Source organism: Oncorhynchus masou, chromosome 31, assembly GCF_036934945.1.
Source record: "Oncorhynchus masou masou isolate Uvic2021 chromosome 31, UVic_Omas_1.1, whole genome shotgun sequence".
Classification (NCBI taxonomy): Eukaryota; Metazoa; Chordata; class Actinopteri; order Salmoniformes; family Salmonidae; genus Oncorhynchus; species Oncorhynchus masou.
In genome coordinates, this window is record NC_088242.1 from 90362604 (window position 1) to 90384607 (window position 22004).

At 44.1% G+C, this 22004-nt stretch overlaps 1 protein-coding gene across 2 annotated transcripts; it reads left to right on the top strand.

The window, feature by feature from the left end:
* The first annotated feature begins 1153 nt into the window (after positions 1-1153).
* On the top strand, positions 1154-10330 carry LOC135524737 (DNA methyltransferase 1-associated protein 1-like). Of its 2 annotated transcripts, none has more exons than XM_064952522.1 (11): positions 1154-1278; positions 1728-1834; positions 2038-2129; positions 2432-2630; positions 2905-3063; positions 3285-3452; positions 4937-5122; positions 5237-5308; positions 6858-6930; positions 8273-8583; positions 9611-10330. In XM_064952522.1, the coding sequence occupies exons 2-11, from the start codon at positions 1739-1741 to the stop codon at positions 9668-9670; spliced, it is 1416 nt and encodes a 471-aa protein (XP_064808594.1). In that variant the 5' UTR covers positions 1154-1278; positions 1728-1738; the 3' UTR covers positions 9671-10330. The 2 variants fall into 2 exon arrangements, with proteins under 2 accessions (XP_064808594.1, XP_064808595.1); XM_064952523.1 differs by having other exon boundaries at positions 2435-2630.
* Positions 10331-22004: the final 11674 nt, after the last annotated feature.

A 22004-nucleotide genomic window follows, 5' to 3' on the forward strand; every position in this document is an offset into this window, starting at 1 on the left:
TACAGCGTGGTGGTTCAGTCTGAGTACACCTCTGAGATCAGGCAGAATCAACAGGAAGTAGAGGATGAGGAAGATGAGAAAATAGAGTGGACAGGTTGTTTTTTTTTGTGTCGATTTCCTCTGTATTCAAGTATAAGAAAGCAATTCACTTAAAATGTTAATTGTATGTAATCTTAGTTGTTAACCCATCCAATCATTTTCTGAATGTATCTTCCAGGAGACACAGTATCATTCCAATTTCAGTGTACTTTGGAAAATGTGGGGCATGTTCAGAACAATAATAAACTTGTTTTTAATAATGATATTTTTATATATAGATGTATTATTTTTTCCCCCCTTTTTCTCCCCAATTTTGTGGTATCCAATTGTTAGTAGTTACTGTCTTGTCTCATCGCTGCAACTCCCGTACGGACTCGGGAGAGGCGAAGTTCGAGAGCCATGCGTCCTCCGAAACAACTTCTTAACACAGCGCGAATCCAACCAGGAAGCACCGTACACCTAGCGACCTGGTCATCGCGCACTGTGCCCGGCCCGCCACATGAGTTGCAAGACGACGCTGGGCCAATTGTGCGCCGCCCCATGGGCCTCCCGGTCCCGGCCGGCTGCAACAGCCTGGGCTCAAACTCAGTCTCTGGTGGCACAGCTAGCACTGTAATAATGATTTTAAGCAAACAGTCAACATGTTTCTTCTGTACATGTATTCATGTCTTATATATGACAACATATGGCACAAGTTGTGTCATATAATTTATCAATGATTTATCTGCACATCTATCACTCCAGTGTTTATTTGGTAAATTGTAATTATTTTGCCACTACGGCCTATTTATTACCCTACCTCCCTAATCTTACTTCATTTGCACACACTGTATATATACTTTTATATTGTGTTATTGACTGTACGTTCGTTTATTCCATGTGTAACTCTGTGTTGTTGTTTGTGTTGCACTGCTTTGCTTTATCTTGGCTAGGTCGCAGTTGTAAATAAGAACTTGTTCTCAACTGGCTTACCTGGTTAAACAAAGGTGAAATAAATAAGTATTTTTTTATGTGGGTAAATAATTTAGTTCCAAGTTCACCCCCTCCGCATCAGTAAGTGGCGACAAACTTATTACAGAAGGGCTTTACTGGCGAAGAAGAATTACTTCCGGTTTCCGCTGAACGCAAGCTTGTTGATTATAGCTTGTTGTTAGCCGGTTAGCGAGCTAGCCAATTTTATACTTTCACAGAATATTTGCTTTAAAAGGACAAAAACAGACGCGTGGATTCACCAAAAAGGTAAACGGTAAAACGTTACGTTGAAAATGAACTATTCCATAACTAGCTATGTCCCTGCTGGGCTTTAGCGCGGCAACGTTTGCCAAAGCCGGCTAGCTGACCATATTTGCTTGAAAGCTAACGTTAACTAGTCAACGTGAGCGACGCATTAATTAACTAGTTAAGTTATCGACACAAAATTGAGGTATCCTCTTTGAATACACTTAATACATATGTTAACTTAATTATTAATCCATAGAGTATAGACTGCTAACGTTGGTTTCCTGCAAAGACCGAGTAGTAGCCTTTGCAAAGAGATTAGCTAACTACATTGCTTGCTAGCTCCGCTTGCCATGTCTAGCCAATAACGTTTGGTAAGTAACTTGATAGTTAGGTGAGCTATCAGGTGATGACATATACATTTGACACACAATGACAGAATACAAATACAGAGTAACTATTCTTTACAGCACACGTCATTATGGCAGCTGGTGCCGATGTGAGAGATATTCTGGAGTTGGCCGGAGGGGACAATGATGGGCCGATCAGTAAGAAGGATTTCATCAACTCCGAGAAGGTAAGAATGATGTCCTCTGGTCACAACCTGCCGAGGACCTGTCTTTTGATGGTGTGTGAGAGTGGCTTGTGTGGAACAACTTACTGTGTCCCAACTGTCCATTGTTGAGTTTCATTAGCACAAGCCTATCAACTGACAGTATCGTTTACATCTAAATTGCACAGTTGACGATCTGCACTCAACCTTAATCCCCCCCATTACAGAAAAAGGCCAAGAAAACAACTGAAACGTTGACCTTCAAGAGACCAGAGGGGATGCACAGAGAGGTGTACGCCTTGCTCTACTCAGACAAGAAGTAGGAACCCTGTTTGACCCAAACTCCCTCTGTCTGGCTGCCCTGCCTCTTGGGCTGAACATACTCCATTCTTTTACTTTTGAGTTGTTAGATACTTCTGCTCTGTTGGAGATAGGAATACAAGCATTTCGTTACATCCGCAATAACATCTACTAAATATGCGTATGTGACCAATAAAATTAGATTTACGTGAACACTGATCTCTCATAAAATGGTATTTACTTGTGATTTAATTTCTGTATCGTTGCGTTTTAATAGGATGTGTCACTAAATTAGTATTCTGACCACCACCTGTCTCTCAGCAGAGATGCTCCCCCCCTGCTGCCCAGTGACACTACTCAGGGCTACCGGACAGTGAAGGCCAAGTTGGGCTGTAAGCGGGTGCGACCCTGGAAATGGATGCCCTTCACCAACCCAGCCCGCCGAGACGGAGCCGTCTTCCACCACTGGAGACGCATGGCAGAGGAAGGCAAGGACTACCCCTTCGCCCGCTTCAACAAGGTAAGGAGAGGGGTTTCTCTCCGCTGTCTCATTGTTTTTATCTCTTTATTGTTCACTTCATCACTGTCGGTCTCACACATCTCTCCCCCTCCATCTCCCTCACTCTATCCTCCATCTCCCTCGCTCTCCATCTCTCTACCTCCCTCACTCCATACCCCTTCCCTCTCTCCATCTCTCTCCCTCCCTGTGACCACCCGTCTCCCTCTCTTTCAATTCAAAGGGGCTTTATTGCCAAAGCAAATGCAAAAATCTCTCTCTGTCTCCTCCTCCCTAGGCAGTGCAGGTGCCAGTGTACTCGGAGCAGGAGTACCAGATGTATCTCCATGATGACGGCTGGACCAAGGCGGAGACGGACCACCTGTTTGACCTGTGCAAGCGCTTTGACCTGCGCTTCATCGTCGTCCACGACCGCTACGACCATCAGCAATACAGAGTGAGGAGGCTATCTATGACTGACATTACACACACACACATTTTAAATACAGAATTTGTATCCACAAATCACAATACAGAAAAGAAGGATTCAAGTATTTCAAAACATTTAGAATATTTGATTTTTTTTTAGGCAAATATTTGAATGTGTTGCATCGTGAAATATAATGCTTCCCATGATAATTGTACCTGCCGGTAACATTTCTGTATTTTTACTTTCAGAAACGGTCAACGGAGGACCTGAAGGAACGTTACTACAACATTTGCGGTAAGCTGACCAAGGTCCGCGCTGCAACAGGGACAGAGCCCAAGATGTACGTATTTGACGCGGGTCACGAGAGGCGCAGGAAAGAGCAGCTGGAGAGATTATTCAACCGCACGCCTGATCAGGTTAGCAGCACTTCCCCAAAGACAATTCCACTGTTAGTGTTGAAGGTAGAAATGGTAGTCCAAGATAATAGTTGTCTTAATCCTCGGTTTTTCAGATGACTGCCTTGCCTGGTTCATCAATTACTTTGCAGACAGAGTTCAGTGTGTCAAATCGGAGGGCATGCTGTCCGGTCCTCCGGCAGTCTCTATGGGGGTGCCACAGGGTTCAATTCTCGGGCCGACTCTTTTCTCTGTATATATCAAGGATGTTGCTCTTGCTGCGGGCGATTCCCTGATCCACCTCTACGCAGACGACACCATTCTATATACTTCCGGCCCGTCCTTGGACATTGTGCTATCTAACCTCCAAACGAGCTTCAATGCCATACAACACTCCTTCCGTGGCCTCCAACTGCTCTTAAACGCTAGTAAAACCAAATGCATGCTTTTCAACCGATCGCTGCCTGCACCCACATGCCCGACGAGCATCACCACCCTGGATGGTTCCGACCTTGAATATGTGGACACCTATAAGTACCTAGGTGTCTGGCTAGACTGTAAACTCTCCTTCCAGACTCATATCAAACATCTCCAATCGAAAATCAAATCAAGAGTCTGCTTTCTATTCCGCAACAAAGCCTCCTTCACTCACGCCGCCAAACTTACCCTAGTAAAACTGACTATCCTACCGATCCTCGACTTCGGCGACGTCATCTACAAAATTCCCTCCAACACTCTACTCAGCAAACTGGATGCAGTTTATCACAGTGCCGTCCGTTTTGTCACTAAAGCACCTTATACCACCCACCACTGCGGCTTGTATGCTCTAGTCGGCTGGCCCTCGCTACATATTCGTCGCCAGACCCACTGGCTCCAGGTCATCTACAAGTCCATGCTAGGTAAAGCTCCGCCTTATCTCAGTTCACTGGTCACGATGGCAACACCCATCCGTAACACGCGCTCCAGCAGGTGTATCTCACTGATCATCCCTAAAGCCAACACCTCATTTGGCCGCCTTTCGTTCCAGTACTCTGCTGCCTGTGACTGGAACTTCAAACATGTGCTATCTGAGCAGCTAACCGATCGCTGCAGCTGTACATAGTCTATTGGTAAATAGCCCACCCTTTTTCACCTACCTCATCCCCACACTGTTTTTATTTATTTACTTTTCTGCTCTTTTGCACACCAGTATCTCTACCTGTACATGACCGTCTGATCATTTATCACTCCAGTGCTAATCTGCAAAATTGTAATTATTCGCCTACCTCCTCATGCCTTTTGCACACAATGTATATAGACTCCCCTTTTTTTGTACTGTGTTATTGACTTGTTAATTGTTTACTCCATGTGTAACTCTGTGTTGTCTGTTCACACTGCTAAGCTTTATCTTGGCCAGGTCGCAGTTGCAAATGAGAACTTGTTCTCAACTAGCCTACCTGGTTAAATAAAGGTGAAATTAAAAAAAATCCCCCTCTCATGTTCCACTTCCCTGTTTTGCCCTGAAGGTGGCAGAAGAGGAGTATCTGATGCAGGAGCTAAGGAAGATGGAGAGCAGGAAGAAGGATCGTGAGAAGAAGGCCCAGGACCTGCAGAAGCTCATCACAGCAGCAGACACCAACACAGAGATGAGACGTGCCGAGCGCAAGGCTACCAAGAAGAAGCTCCCGCTGAAACGAGAGATGGAGAAACCGGTATACAAACACTCCCATTCGCCCAATCGCTTAATAAGGAACCTGATGCCACCCTGCTTGTTTGTCTTGTCTCTGTGCTCACCTCTCTACTGTCTCCCTGTCTGTCCACAACAGACTGTTCCTGAGACGGCAGGGATCAAATTCCCTGACTTCAAATCAGCTGGAGTCACGCTGCGCAGCCAGAGGGTAAGCATGGCCATGCACTAAAATGATCAGTCACACATGATCTGTATAGGAATAGTATATTGATTTGCTTAGATGGTTCCCCCTCCAAATATCACCATAGCACCTTAGCTTCCCTCTCAAAGACCAATATAAAGCAATTTCATTAACTCCATAAACACCATAAAGAACTCCCTAAACACCATAAAGAACTCCCTAAACACCATAAAGAACTCCCTAAACACCATAAAGAACTCCCTAAACACCATAAAGAACTCCCTAAACACCATAAAGAACTCCATAAACACCATAAAGAACTCCATAAACACACCGTAAAGACCTCCATAAACACACCGTAAAGAACTCTCGTTTGAAACGCGGTAAAGAACTCTCGTTTGAAACACGGTAAAGAACTCTCGTTTGAAACACGGTAAAGAACTCTCGTTTGAAACACGGTAAAGAACTCTCGTTTGAAACACGGTAAAGAACTCTCGTTTGAAACACGGTAAAGAACTCTCGTTTGAAACACGGTAAAAAGAACTCTCGTTTGAAACACGGTAAAGAACTCGTTTGAAACACGGTAAAGAACTCTCGTTTGAAACACGGTAAAGAACTCTCGTTTGAAACACGGTAAAGAACTCTCGTTTGAAACACGGTAAAGAACTCTCGTTTGAAACACGGTAAAGAACTCTCGTTTGAAACACGGTAAAGAACTCCCGTTTGAAACACCTTTTGAGTTTTTTGGAATCTCCACTAACGCTCTATTTTAAAAGGATAATTTACTTGTCTAGTATGGTATCATACTGCAGCATGTGATGTATGCTCATAGAGCCAGGTCTAACATGCTCCATCCACTATGTCCCAAATGGCACCCTATTCCCCGTGTAGTGCACTACTAAAAAGTAATATTATTTTTGGATAATATAAATACGTTTTAGATTTTTTGATAGGTAGTGTTAGCTAGCTTGAGTCGGCTGTACCTGTACCAAAACTTTATCCTATAGTTTGTTCTCATCTTCTTTTTAAATAGTGAGCCAACGTGTTTTCAGCACTTTTATTTCCATCACTGCTAAACACATTTTCTCATGCTCTTTCTTGTCTCTCTGCAGCAGACATATAGAGAGCAATATGTTTGGAACCTCGAATCACAATAAAATCACGTTATCGAATCGCAATACATATCGTATCAGCACCTAAGTACCGTGATAATATCGTATTGTGAAGTCCGTGGCAATTCCCAGCACTAGTGAATAGGGGACCATTTGGGACCTTTCCCTTGCTCTCATCAGCAAAACCATGATTTATGCCATTAGCGGCACGCTAATATCTGTAGGATGTAGCAGAGGGGGCTTATTCATCTCCATGACTAATGGAGAGATGCTGCTCTATATGTAAAATGCATTGTGGGTAAAGGAGTGGTGTGTAGTGCTCCACAGGTAATCTGTTGAATAAACGGGCAGATAAAAGCATTTTGATCAACCACGCTGAAGTGCATTTCAAATGAATTAACCGCCAGAGGTGAAGATGTTTATCCCCATACACCCCAACATATTATTTTCTGTGTGTCTTACAGATGAAGCTGCCGAGCTCGGTAGGCCAGAAGAAGATCAAGGCCATTGACCAGATCCTGACAGAGAGGGAAGTGGGTGAGTTCAGTTAGGCATAATACCTACCATAATCTCCTCAGCATAAATGTTAAACAGCAAATCAAGGCACCGTTTGACTCTCACAAACAACCAGACCTTGGTTCAAATATGTGTATTATTTGTTATTGAAATACTTATTTTCTGTGTATTAGAGTATTTAAAAAATATCATTTTTTTAAATTTTACTTTTTTATTTAACTAGTAGGCAAGTCAGTTTTAAGAACAAATTCTTATTTACAATGATGACCTACCAGGGAACAGTGGGTTAACTGCCTTGTTCAGGGGCAGAATGACAGATTTTTACCTTGTCAACTCGGGGTTTTGATCCAGCAACCTTTCGATTACTGGCCCAAAGCTCTAACCACAAGGCTTGACATTGGAGGCGGCTTATGGTAGAGAAATGCAACATTTAAATTCTCTGGCACAGCTCTGGTGGACATTCCTAAGGTCAGCATGCCAATTGCACACTCCCTCAACTAGTGGCCTTTTTATAGTTCCCAGCGCAAGGTGCACCTGTAATGGTCATGCTGTTTAATCAGCTTCCTGATATGCCACACCTGTAAGGTGAATGGATTATCTTGCATTTATATTTTTGTTCCGTGTAACATTTAAACCCAGGTCTGGTAATAACATCTACCATTCCAATATAAATATCTCCCTCTCTAACTTTAAGCACCAGCTGTCAGAGCAGCTCACAGATCACTGCACCTGTACATAGCCCATCTGTAAATAACCCATCCAACTACCTCAGCCCCATACTGTTATTCATTTTTTTTGCTCCTTTGCACCCCAGTATCTCTACTTGCACATTCATCTTCTGCACATCTATCACTCCAGGGTTTAATTGCTAAATTGTAATTATTTTGCCACTATGGCCTATTTATTGCCTTACCTCATCTTATCTCATTTGCACACACTGTATATAGACTTTTCTATTGTGTTATTGACTGCATGTTTGTTTATTTCATGTGTAACTCTCCGTTTTGGTGTTTGTGTCGTACTGCTTTGCTTTGTCTTGGCCAGGTCACAATTGTAAATGAGAACTTGTTCTCAACTGGCCTACATGGTTTAATACATGTGAAATAAAAAATGTAAAATAGAGCAAACACAGACCAAGGCACTCTGACTAGATAGTTACTTAGGATATTTACAAAGGATATTTAGGACTTACAAAGGATATTTAGGACTTAAATATCCTTTGAGTTGATTTGTCCATGTAGGTCAAGTAAAACAAGGCAACCCGTTTGGTCACTGCCAATGCATTGTGGTTCTCGTACAATGTTTAGTGTGATATTTCCTATCTGTGTGTTTCATCTTTCCCTACGCTGCTCTCTCTGTGTAGACCTGAACCCCATGCCCACAGAAGAGATAGTCCAGATGTTCAACGAGCTGCGCAGTGACCTGGTGCTGGTCTATGAGCTGAAGCAGGCCCATGGTAACTGTGAGTACGAACAACAGATGCTACGCCACCGCTACGAGGCCCTGCTGAAGGCTGGAGGAGGAGGGGGGGTCCCCGCCGGGCCCCCAGGAGGAGGAGGACTAGAGGCCCCTGGAGGCCCAGAGGTCCCCGCCTGGCCCGGCCCAGACGACATCAAGGGCGAGGCCAAGGAGCAGATCATCGATGTGGTGGGAGCTCCGCTCACCCCCAACTCAGTAAGTCTCTCAGCCCACCCCGCTCACAAAAACCATTAGGCACCAAAGTAAGCATTTCAAGGTAAGGTTGTATTCGGCAGGTGTATATGTGACAAATAAAATTTGATATGATTTGAAATGGAATTAAACCGACCGACACGTGAGGGACAACCTGAAACAGGGATGCAAACTGGTCACCTTTTTCTGCGAAATTTGCCATTTTGAATCCAAAATAGGTGACCTGTGTGATTCGTGTATATCCCATGACAAAAGTTTGGGAGGGGAGAGAAGGGGGGGGTTTGGATCACTACTGGTTGGATTCTACTTTATTTTACTCAGTGAACGTTATTCTTGCACACATGTAGCTTTGTGCTCTTGATCGATATCTATAGTGGCCACTATAATACAGCTAAAATAGAATGCCTGTTTGTTTCATTCTATTGCTACTTTAAGATGTTTTTTTCCCAAGTGCAATATTTAGATGTGTGTGTGTGGTCACAAGCGTTCTATTATAAAGGCCTTCATGGCTAACTGCAGTATTAGTGTATTGTTTCTTTCTCAAGACTTGTCGTTTTCAGTAAAGTCTAGGCAACAAATAACATTGGATTGCTTACTTTACATTTTTTTTAGCTGTGAGTTGGGTTCATATTAACCACTTTTTATTTTACACACCGAGACTGATCATGTAGATCATATTCTTTGTTGTTTAATTAGTTCCAACCTGCATTTCTCCATAGCAGATATGTTTTGCATGTTTGTCATCTTTTTGAGCCCTCACCAGTTTGCGTCCCTGCTAAAGTTGTCCAGTATGAAATGCCTATTTTCGTTGTCCGTTGCAATATGTTTTGATTGTGTATCCTAATGAATACGACCTTGTTGTTTTAGCCGGAGGTAGCGGAATACAACTTGTCAAAGAGAAAACATTTAGAAAATGTTCCAATGTGCACGGTTCTTAATATTTTCATAGTTTAGTGTGAAATTATGCAGGTTTATACATGTTCTGGACCAACGGCTGACAGCATTTGGTGCATTTTTCTTGTCTTTCCAGCGTAAACGCAGAGAATCCGCATCCAGCTCCTCGTCCATCAAGAAGGTGAAGAAGCCGTAACGTCAAGCCCTGGCGTTTTATGGGACTGTGGAGAAGAAGAGAGTGGATGAGGTCACAGCCACCCTGACCTCGGTTTAGTGGCCCACAGAACAGATTGCTGGAGATGGAGGGGAGTCATCCACCCCTCTGACAAATAACAAACAACCAAGCCTTGTCCCCCCCCCCCCATCACACACACCCATGAATACGACTGATACACAGGAATAATACCAACACCAACACATCCCCTTTACAGCCAATGGACCCTCCCCCCCAACCTATCATGACAGCGACAACGACTCATTACTCCTCTCCTTCCTTCGCCCAGGCCGAGATGAGGCCAGATAAACTGTAAATAGCCAGAGTGAGCTAATTGAGCCATGGGGAGAGAAATGTCTATTTGAGATTGGGGCAGGGGGGTGGGACCTCTGGCCACTGTCTTTTTGTTTCTCATCATGCTGTTTTGTTACCTGGGCTGTGTAGTTTTGTGTCTTACCTCTTAGTTGGCGGCTCGCCCTGTCATTGCGGTCAAAGTGACACGTCCTTACTCAGATGAGTCAAAAGATTTAGCTTGTGGGAGAGTTTGAACAGGCTCAGATGGACTGTTGTCCTCACTGTCTGAAAAGAGAGGAAAGCAATCTGCTCCATTACCCATTCAATAAATATCTTTGTTTTTTCAAATGGTCTTGTGTGCTAATATCTCACGGTTAGCATAGTACCTGTATGTAACTCATGCTAGAATCAGTCTGACCCCTCCAAAATCACCAGGCAAACTACCCTGAAAGGTAGGACTGTAGTGGGCAGTAATATTTAACATGTGGGGGTATATACTCCACATGCAACTCGTAATTAGCCTTTTCAAATGTTTGACTCCATAAAGATCATTAAAATAAGCAAGCGTTAGGCAATGAGTTGACACTGAAACTTAAGAATTGGTCTGACAATTGTCAAGATCAAAGGCAGATATTTTAACAATGAATGTGTTCACATACAAGGTAGGAAGCTTCAGTTACATAGCATTAACAAGCATTCCAAAAATATAGATCCTAAGGTTAAGCATGAACAAGGAGATGCTTACTAGGCTTGAGGCCTAAAAGTCTAGGAAATTCAAATGAGTCATACAACCTGCCTCCATGGGCAGGGTACAGGGTAAGAGAGAGAACAAAAGGCATTTAATTCCATTTATAACATCTGAAGGTGTAACCTTTCAACCCAAAACCAACCATCTTTGACCAATCAAACAATACCAAGTTTACAGAATAACCTGACCACCAAGGCCCAATCTCCACAGGGTGTCAGCGCATAACCTGACCACCAAGGCCCACACTCCACAGGGTGTCAGTGAATAACCTGACCACCAAGGCCCAATCTCCACAGGGTGTCAGTGAATAACCTGTCCACCAAGGCCCAATCTCCACAGGGTGTCAGCGCATAACCTGACCACCAAGGCCCAATCTCCACAGGGTGTCAGTGATTAACCTGTCCACCAAGGCCCAGTCTCCACAGGGTGTCAGTGAATAACCTGTCCACCAAGGCCCAGTCTCCACAGGGTGTCAGTGAATAACCTGACCACCAAGGCCCAATCTCCACAGGGTGTCAGTGAATAACCTGTCCACCAAGGCCCAATCTCCACAGGGTGTCAGTGATTAACCTGACCACCAAGGCCCAATCTCCACAGGGTGTCAGTGAATAACCTGACCACCAAGGCCCAATCTCCACAGGGTGTCAGTGAATAACCTGTCCACCAAGACCCAATCTCCACAGGGTGTCAGTGATTAACCTGACCGCCAAGGCCCAGTCTCCACAGGGTGTCAGTGAATAACCTGTCCACCAAGGCCCAGTCTCCTCAGGGTGTCAGTGAATAACCTGACCACCAAGGCCCAGTCTCCACAGGGTGTCAGTGAATAACCTGTCCACCAAGGCCCAGTCTCCACAGGGTGTCAGTGAATAACCTGTCCACCAAGGCCCAGTCTCCTCAGGGTGTCAGTGAATAACCTGACCACCAAGGCCCAGTCTCCACAGGGTGTCAGTGAATAACCTGTCCACCAAGGCCCAGTCTCCTCAGGGTGTCAGTGAATAACCTGTCCTCCAAGGCCCACACTCCACAGGGTGTCAGCGCATCTACGAGCTTGTGTGGGGGATGAGGCCAAAGTAAATAAGACAGAATTCCTAAGAAGACGAAACATTAATTGAGTTCACCCTGTCCAGATATAAGCTACCACAGAGATCATACATCCATGTAGATAACATCAGAGTTCTCTTCAGTGAACAGTAACCACAGAGATCATAAATTCTGCAAAAAATGAAATGTTCCTTTTTCAGGACCCTGTCTTTCAAAGATAATTTGTCAAAATCCAAATCCAGATCTTCATTGTAAATGGTTTGGGGCAGTGTGTCACAGCATCATCGGACTGAGCTTGTTGTCATTGCAGGCAATCTCAACACTGCGCAGGCTCAACCTGACATGACCCTACAGCATGACAATGCCACCAGCCATACTGCTCATTCTGTGCGTGATTTCCTGCAAGACAGGAATGTAAGTGTTCTGCCATGGCCAGTGAAGAGCCCGGATCTCAATCCCATTGAGCACGCCTGGGACCTGTTAGATCAGAGGGTGAGTGTTAGGGCCATTCCTCCCAGAAATGTCCAGGAACTTGCAGGTGCCTTGGTGGAAGAGTGGGGTAACATCTCACAGCAAGAACTGGTAAATCTGGAGCGATCCATGAGGAGGAGATGCACTGCAGTACTTAATGCAGCTGGTGGCCACACCAGATACTGACTGTTACTTTTGTTTTTGACCCCCCCTTTGTTCAGGGACACATTCTTCCATTTCTGTTCATCACATGTCTGTGGAACTTGTTCAGTTTTTGTCTCAGCTGTTGACTCTTATGTTCATACAAATATTTACACATATTAAGTTTGCTGAAAATAAACGCAGTTGACAGTGAGAGGACATTTCTGTTTTTGGTGAGTTTACATCCATTTAGATAGCATCAGAGTTCTTCTCAGTGAACAGTAACCACAGAGATCATACATCCATATCGATAGCATCAGAGTTCTCCTCAGTGAACAAGTTTCACATAGATACCAAACATGGATACTTTAGCATTAGTCTGTCACAATAGTCAGTCCTCTGAACACTATAACAGAGATACATTTTGTCCCCTCAGAGGGGGAAGGGCTGACTAGTCCTTGGTCATTGCCCTTTGTTACTGGACCATTTTCCATGCAGCTCCATGTGGCAGAGAACACATAAATTAGGGCCGAGCCTACAGGGCTAATCTCGCAAATCACCAGGCAAATTGTCCTAAAAAATAGGGATGAACGAGATTGAGAAGACAGCCTACAACGGAGTGTTATGGAGAGGAGTCTTCGATTTCCTCTAGAACAGCCTGAGTTCTTTTGGGCATGGGAACGTTGCTCAATTGGTATCACAGGACCTAACGTGTGCCAGGAAAACATCATTACACCACCACCACCAGCCTGTACCGTTGACACCAGGCAGGATGAGGACATGGACTCATGCTGCTTATGCCAAATCCTGACTTTGCCATCAGCATGACGTAACAGGAACCAGGATCATCGGACCAAGCCATGTTGTTCCCGCCTCAGTTGTCCAGTGCTGGTGATCGCGTGCCCACTGGAGACAATTCTTCTTGTTTTTAGATGATAGGAGTCGAACAAGGTGTGGTCGTGACAAGGACCGACGAGTTGTGCATTCCGAGATGCCGTTCTGCACACCACTGTTGTACTGCGTCATTATTTGCCTGTTTGTGGCCCACCTGTTAGCTTGCCCGATTCTTGCCATTCTCCTTCCACCTCTCATCAACGAGCTGTTTTCACCCACAGGACTGCCGCTGACTGGATGTTTGTTTTGTTTGTCGCACCATTCTTAATAAACCCTAAACACTGTCGAGCGTGAAAGCACAGGAGGCCGGCCGTTTCTGAAATATTGGAACCAGCGAGCCTGGTACCAATGATCATACCACGCTCAAAGTCGTTTAGGTCACTTGTTTTGACCATTCCAGCGTTCAATCGAACAGTAACTGAATGCCTCGATGCCTGTCTGACTGTTATATAGCAAGTCACAGCCATGTGACTCACTGTCTGTAGGAACAAACCATTTTCGTGAATGGGGTGGTGTACATAATTACCTGGCCACTGAGTGTATATTAATTAATGTTCATCACACATTTGTTAAAGTGATAGTTCACTAAAATGATAAATACACTATCTCCATATCATATGGAGAACTAGCAATGTTGCTAAAGCTTAGTTCTGGATCAGTAAACCAATATATTTTTCTGGTCTCTGACACCCAAAGTCAGTAAACTACTAGCTAACTATCAATAAAATGTGTTAAGTTTGTAATTTTAGTGAAACACCCCTTCCATGGAGGTTTTCGTGTTGATATAGAAAAAGACAAAAACAGCAATGCCTATCCACGCCTTAAGCAAGCTCTAAAGGGCCGTCCACACCAAGGATGATAACTATAGCAATAATTATAACGGTAACTATAACGATAATTCAAATGATGAGGAGCATTCACACTACAACGATAACTGCAAAAAGCGTGGAGAACAATAACGAGATATTTTCTGGATCACTTTCAGAGTGATTCCATGCTTACTAGCTTTCCTAACTTCCTACTACATCTAACTACATCTAACTTCCATCCTCTCAGTCCAGGGGCACAATGTATGAATTTATGTTTGGATCAGAATCGCTGTTATAATCATTGGCCAGTACGGAGAATTAAGTAAAACCACAAGTCCAAATCCATATCTCCATCCATGGCTAATTTAAGAAAGATAAAATGTTTGCTAGCTAGCTAGCCACCAGAGGACAACAACACAAGCTGCAACAATTCCCATTTTTTCTGTCAATGTCGTGCACTCAATGTGATATCATTGGTGAGAAGCCTAATCCCAACTGGCTTCCATTGACACTTTTTCTTGGTGCGCCAGGACCATTCACAGTTGAGCTCATTCAGTTTAGCTCAACGCTGAGTGGTTATTATTTTATACTTTTCTTATCAAGGGAGGTCAAATGCTCGCTGGCTTCCCTTGAGTTCAATGCTACGGGCGGTAACAATGTCATACTATTTTTGACCAGACAGCATCAGATAGATTGGCTACCAATATAAAGACATAGAGGCGCTGTTTCGCCCACTCAGATGCTTTCTCCAGTGAGATATATTCAGCCTCTTGTGAATTGAAGGAGAATTATGAAACACAGAGAGACAAAATATGAATTATTATATTAGTATATGTTTTTGTATTTTTTAATTGATACATTTTTGGGGGAAACCTAACTTCCCTTGGCATCCATGAATACTGTACATTCAAAACATAGGGCTTCATAGCGGTTGTTGAATACAAATATTCACTTCAGTTTACAGCCTATATAGAAACCTATACTTCATAGAAAAAATATATAAAATGTATTATTGTGTTGTTTTAGCTTATGGATAATCATTTTCTTGTCCCTAGAAAGTTAATCAACTGGGGAGATTATCGAGCTGTGTGCCTGCCGGGCCTGGACTGCAGCCTGGGGAGCACACTATAGCAGTGGTTCTGGGCTATTCTACTAATCTACCAACTGAATTTTGCTCTGTCCAGAGTACATGAGGGGGTACCCCCTCATGTGCGTTTTACCATGAGTCTTCTCATGTACCCCCTGTGGATAGGCCAAGTACCCACAGGTGTCCCGGGAACCACTGCACTATAGGCTACCTGTAATTTCATAATCTGCTCGAAAAATACAAGGCACCTGTATATATTTGTTTTTACTATAAATAACTTAAGTTATGGTCATTCTTCCGAAAAAAGTGGATTAAAAATATGAAAGTAATTGCAAAAGAGGACTAGAACCTATGATATGAATATTCAAAGACTTAGGGTCTATGCTTTTGCTTTTGAGATAATGAGTATTTTTCAAGTTCCAGATCTCAGAACTGTTTTGTGATGTCTTCCTCTTTCATGACTCAATAAGTACATCACCTTACATACAGTTATTTGTTTATTGACAACTCAGCATTCTGTGATTGGATTGCAGATACCACCTTAAAGCCCCATGTTCAAAGGTGTTTGCGTAGAAATGACTTTCTGAATATTATTATTTTTTGTCGTATATTTACTTTTTCACAAATCTGACTTATCTCATCTAAAGAGCAACTATGTGAATAACAAATGTTATACCAAAATGTTAGATAGAACCTTATAGTCCCAAGGTCTCGATTTGTTGATGTAATGACCTGATTAGAATCGAATAGATTTGGATCACCCTTGAAAGCTACTAACAAGGTAGTCTGTTTCCATACTGTAGTGTTTAATGATAGAAGAGTAGTGTACAGCACATACAGTATGGAATCAGGCCAGGAACAGCGTGTCATGTCATACTTACGAAACATTAGGAACACATTTCTTAATATTGAGTTTCACCTTCTTTTGCCCTCAGAACATCATCAATTTGTTGGGGAATTTACTACAAGGTGTCGAAAGCAATTCACAGGGATGCTGGCCCATGTTGACTCTAATGCTTCCCACAGTTGTGTCAAGTTGGCTGGATGTCCTTTGGGTGGTGAACTATTCTTGATACACACGGGAAACTGTTGAGCGTGAAAAACCCAGCAGCGTTGCAGTTCTTGACACACTCCAACCAGGCGCCTGGCACCTACTATCATACCCCATTCAAAGGGGCTTAAATCTTTTGTCTTGACCATTCACCCTCTGAATGGCACACATACACAATCCATGTCTCAAGGCTTAAAAATCCTTCTTTAACCTGTCTCCTCCCCTTCAACTACACTGATTGAAGTTGATTTAACAGGTGACATCAACAAGGGATCATAGCTTTTACCTGGATGTACCTGGTCAGTCTGTGTCATGGAAAGAGCAGGTGTTCCTAATGTTTTGTACTCAGTGTATATCCTATATCCACAAAGCCAAGTGACAATTCTCTGGAGAGCACTTGGTGCTGGTCGATGGCACCTGGATCCAAAACTGGTGATTGGAGACTTCAGCTCGCCCAAACGAAAAGTATCCCCCTCAGCCAGAAAGAGGAGGGAGTTTAGTCACGGATATTCACTCAATTCCATTTAAATTCAGTCAATTTAGGAAGAAAAGGGTGGATTTTACTTCTAGTTAAATTTTTTCTCAAAGGAGACATTGAGGAAAATGGATGCAAAAAAAATAAATGCCCGCGCTGAAGATGTCTACTGGTAATTTGAGGAATCTAAAATATATTTTGATTTGTTAACACTTTTTTGATTACTACATGATTCCATGTGTTATTTCATAGTTTTGATGTCTTCACTATTATTCTACAATGTAAAAAGAAAAACCCTTGAATGAGTAGGTGTGTCCAAACTTTTGACTGGTACTGCATAAATATAACATTTTGTTTTTGTAATTATTTTTCTGGGGTTCTGCAGCATCTTCAGCACCCCTACGTCCCAGGGCTATGTGTAGGCCTACTGTATCTGTGCATTTTAACAGTCAAAATCCTCATGAACTGGTGGTGGCACAGCGAGAGAAAGAGAGAAAAAGAGAAAAAGAGAGGGACAGAGTGAGGCAAAACCATAACTTATGTGGCTATGTGCTATTCATTTGGAGGAACCTGCTATAGTCGAACAGGGAGCATATCTGAGGGACTCACAAGCTGTTTTCGGTGGGAGGAGGTGTAAATTGCCCCTAATCTGGGGACAGTTGAACTTTTTCCCCACTAATGAGGTGGCAGGCAGCCTAGTGGTTAGAGCGTTGGACTAGTAACTGAAAGGTTGCCAGATCAAATCCCTGAGCTGACAAGGTAAAAATCTGTCATTCTGCCCCTGAACAACGCAGTTAACCCACTGTTCCTAGGCTGTCATTGAAAATAAGAATTTGTTATTAACTGACTAGTTAAATAAAGGTCAAATAAAAATAATGTTTAAGTTTAGGATTGGGGGAGGGAAAGCTGATTCTAGATCTGTACCCATGGGAATCTTCACCCCTGAGCGTGGAAGGTGGAGAGAGGCTTGTAACACAGTTAAATGGATTCCTGGTGTCTATATATCATGTTGAAAATTGGCTCGTAAATCCACTGGTTTTGATCCATGGAACCCATCGCTGCTTGAAAAAAACTCAGTAAATGTGTAATTTCTCCCTTGACGGAGCACAGACGAGAGGTGATCATTCTTGTTCTCTCTCTCCCACCCTCTCTATCCCCCTGTATTCAGTGGAGCGCTAGGCTTGTATTGGATTAATGCTTTCCTCTCCTCCTCTTCTCTCCTTCTCTCCTCCTCTCCTTCTCTCCACTTCTCCTCCTCCTCTCCTCTTCTCCTTCTCCTTCTCTCCTCTTCTCCACCTCCCCCCCTTCTCTCCTCCTCTCCTTCTCTCTTCTCCTCCTCTCCTTCTCTCTTCTCCTCCTCTCATTCTCTTCTCCTCCTCCTCTTCTCCTCCTCTCCTCCTCTCCTCTTCTCCTCTCCTTTTTTCCTCTCCTTTTCTCCTCATGTCCTCTTCTCCTCTCCTTCTCTCCTCTCCTTTTCTCGTCTTCTCCTCCTATCCTCCTCCTCACCTCTTCTCCTCCTATCCTCTTTCTCCTCCTCCTCTTCTCCATCTCTCCTCTTCTCCTCCTCTCTCTCGTTTAATGCTTATTTGATATCTTATTTTCATCCATTTATAAAACCTGCTACTATGAGAGTGTGCTTCTGTGATCTTAGAGGTGGTGTGTGTGAGCGCGTTTGTGTGTGCATGCCCGAGTGTGTGTGTGTGTGGGCCTGAATGTTTGTATGTGTGTGTGTTTTTTCATTAATAACACCAGGTCCAAAATGGGTTGAAGGTGGGAAGCCTCTGCCTCTCCCAAGAACATCCATCTGGATCAGCTGTAAGCTACACCACACGCTCTTCTGCTCCAGTGTGTGTGTGTGTGTGTGTGTGTGTGTGTGTGTGTGTGTGTGTGTGTGTGTGTGTGTGTGTGTGTGTGTGTGTGTGTGTGTGTGTGTGTGTGTGTGTGTGTGTGTGTGTGTGTGTGTGTGTGTGTGTGTGTGTGTGTGTGTGTGTGTGTCTGTGTCTGTGTGCCTGTGTGTCTGTGTGTGTGTGTCTGTGTTCTGTGTCTATGTGTGCTCGTCTGCATGTGTTGTGGTGATGTGAAAGCATGAGGCAAAACACCAACTGAACAGCAATGGCTGTTAGGTGATGGGAGGCAGATGTGATCTCTTTATCAACCGTTGGACTGTGCCTTTAATCAGGGCCTAAGCGGTGGGAGGGGTTTTATCATAATTGAGCTATGTCCTAACTAATGGTAGCTATATGTCACTGTGGCATGACTGCGCCGGTAGGACAGGGTAAGACTGGCGAAAGACGTCTGGTAAATGACAGAGATTGGGACCGATAGAGACGGGTGCATCCCCGATAGAGACGGGTGCATTTGATCATGGCCCATAGGGCTCTATTCCCTTTATAGTGCATCGCTTTTGATCAAGGCCCATAGGGCTCTATTCCCTTTATAGTGCATCGCTTTTGATCAAGGCCCATAGGGCTCTATTCCCTTTATAGTGCATCGCTTTTGATCAAGGCCCATAGGGCTCTATTCCCTTTATAGTGCATCGCTTTTGATCAAGGCCCATAGGGCTCTATTCCCTTTATAGTGCATCGCTTTTGATCAAGGCCCATAGGGCTCTATTCCCTTTATAGTGCATCGCTTTTGATCAAGGCCCATAGGGCTCTATTCCCTTTATAGTGCATCGCTTTTGATCAAGGCCCATAGGGCTCTATTCCCTTTATAATGCATCGCTTTTGATCAAGGCCCATAGGGCTCTATTCCCTTTATAGTGCATCGCTTTTGATCAAGGCCCATAGGGCTCTATTCCCTTTATAGTGCATCGCTTTTGATCAAGGCCCATAGGGCTCTATTCCCTTTATAGTGCATCGCTTTTGATCAAGGCCCATAGGGCTCTATTCCCTTTATAGTGCATCGCTTTTGATCAAGGCCCATAGGGCTCTATTCCCTTTATAGTGCATCGCTTTTGATCAAGGCCCATAGGGCTCTATTCCCTTTATAGTGCATCGCTTTTGATCAAGGCCCATAGGGCTCTATTCCCTTTATAGTGCATCGCTTTTGATCAAGGCCCATAGGGCTCTATTCCCTTTATAGTGCATCGCTTTTGATCAAGGCCCATAGGGCTCTGGTCAAAAGTAGAGCATTATAAAGGAAATGCCCATAGGGCTCTATTCCCTTTATAGTACATCTGGGAAGCAGACTGCTATTACTTTATAGTGACATCAAGGCCATAGAAAGGGCTGCTCTTGTCTGAAGATGGTGGATTCCGCTGTCATCTTTGATAGAAATCGTATGTCATGTCTCCCAACATAAACCTCTGTGGTCAAACTATGGTGATATAACCACATTAACTGTGTCCATATAATGACATGTCTCACACATTATGTATTCCACATCTCTGTTTGATAAGCACATGGAATGACATCAGATTTGATATCTTCATGCATGGGGATTACATTACCAACCTGTCTATCTCTTTATCAATTCTCCACGTCTCTGTCCAATGTCATTCTGACTTCAACCTTCCTAGCTGGAGATGTGGGTCACCTCTGAGGGAAAAACTTTGAATTGTACAAGTTTACCTCATTTTATGATACACTGCAACATAGAGAAGCTCGGTTATTCTTATATTGTATCGCAAGAATCAAGGCGGACAGTTGGGAAAATGTAATTCCACTGGTTTTAGCATGTATAAGGCACAGGCTACAGTACACAATACATTCACAATCCCCATGAGTATGCTTACAGCCCATATTAACCCCTATGTCCACTTTCAACAGTCTCCCTGCATTCATGCCCTAAAGACCTGGTAGGATAGAGTGCCCAGGAAGGAGAGACTCTATAGACTTTATGGAACTGTGCCTCTAGGGGAGGCTGTGACTGAAGGACAGTTTGATCAAGGTCCCATCTCATCTGGAACTGTCTACCTCTAGGGAGGCTGTGACTGAATAGAGCGTAGGACAGTTTGATAGGGTCACCTTCTCATCCCCTGTCTACCTCTAGGGAGGCTGTGACTGAAAGGCCGTAGGACAGTTTGATAGGGTCACCTTCTCATCCCTGGAACTGTCTACCTCTAGGGAGGCTGTGACTCATAGAGCGTAGGACAGTTTGATAGGGTCACCTTCTCATCCCTGGAACTGTCTACCTCTTTGAATAGAGCGTAGGACAGTTTGATAGGGTCACCTTCTCATCCCTGGAACTGTCTACCTCTAGGGAGGCTGTGACTGAATAGAGCGTAGGACAGTTTGATAGGGTCACCTTCTCATCCCTGGAACTGTCTACCTCTAGGGAGGCTGTGATTAGAGCGTAGGACAGTTTGATAGGGTCACCTTCTCATCCCTGGAACTGTCTATCTAGGGAGGCTGTGACTGAATAGAGTTTGATAGGGTCACCTCTCATTCCCTTTATAGGACAGTTGGAAGCCCATAGGGTCTATTCCCTTTCATCCATGGAACTGTCTATCTAAGGTGACTGAATAGGGCTCTAGGACAGTTTGATAGGGTCACCTTCTCATCCCTGGATCTGTCTGCCCTAGGGAGGCTGTCTATAGGACAGTTTGATAGGGTCACCTTCTCATCCCAAGGCCCTCTAGGGGGCTGTGACTGAAGGACAGTTTATAGTGTCATCCTTTCATCCCTGGAACTGCCCTCTAGGGGGCTGTGACTATTAGGACAGTTTATAGGGTCACCTTCTCATCCCTGGAACAGTCTACCTCTAGGGAGGCTGTGACTAGCCAAAACCTAGGACAGTTTGATAGGGTCACCTTCTCATCCCTGGAACTGTCTACCTCTAGGGAGGCTGTGACTGAATAGAGCAGGACAGTTTGATGTCACCTTCTCATGACCCTGGAACTGTCTGCCTCTAGGAGGCTGTGACTGAATAGAGCGTAGGACAGTTTGATAGGGTCACCTTCTCATCCCTGGAACTGTCTGCCTCTAGGGAGGCTGTGACTGAATAGAGCGTAGGACAGTTTGATAGGGTCACCTTCATCCCTGGAACTGTCTGCCTCTAGGGAGGCTGTGACTGAATAGAGCGTAGGACAGTTTGATAGGGTCACCTTCTCATCCCTGGAACTGTCTGCCTCTAGGGGAGGCTGTGACTGAATAGAGCGTAGGACAGTTTGATAGGGTCACCTTCTCATCCCTGGAACTGTCTGCCCTAGGGAGGCTGTGACTGAAGGACAGTTTGATAGGGTCACCTTCTCATCCCTGGAACTGTTCTAGGGAGGCTGTGACTGAATAGAGCGTAGGACAGTTTGATAGGGTCACCTTCTCATCCCTGGAACTGTCTGCCTCTAGGGAGGCTGTGACTGAAG

What these genes read in the sequence shown, in the direction of transcription:
- LOC135524737 (XM_064952522.1), top strand. Translation starts at nt 1,739, where the DNA reads ATGGCAGCTGGTGCCGATGTGAGAGATATTCTGGAGTTGGCCGGAGGG. An exon ending in TCAACCGCACGCCTGATCAG is followed by an intron (nt 3,453 to 4,936) that starts GTTAGCAGCACT and finishes TTTGCCCTGAAG; the next exon opens with GTGGCAGAAGAGGAGTATCT. An exon ending in CTCCGCTCACCCCCAACTCA is followed by an intron (nt 8,584 to 9,610) that starts GTAAGTCTCTCA and finishes TTGTCTTTCCAG; the next exon opens with CGTAAACGCAGAGAATCCGC.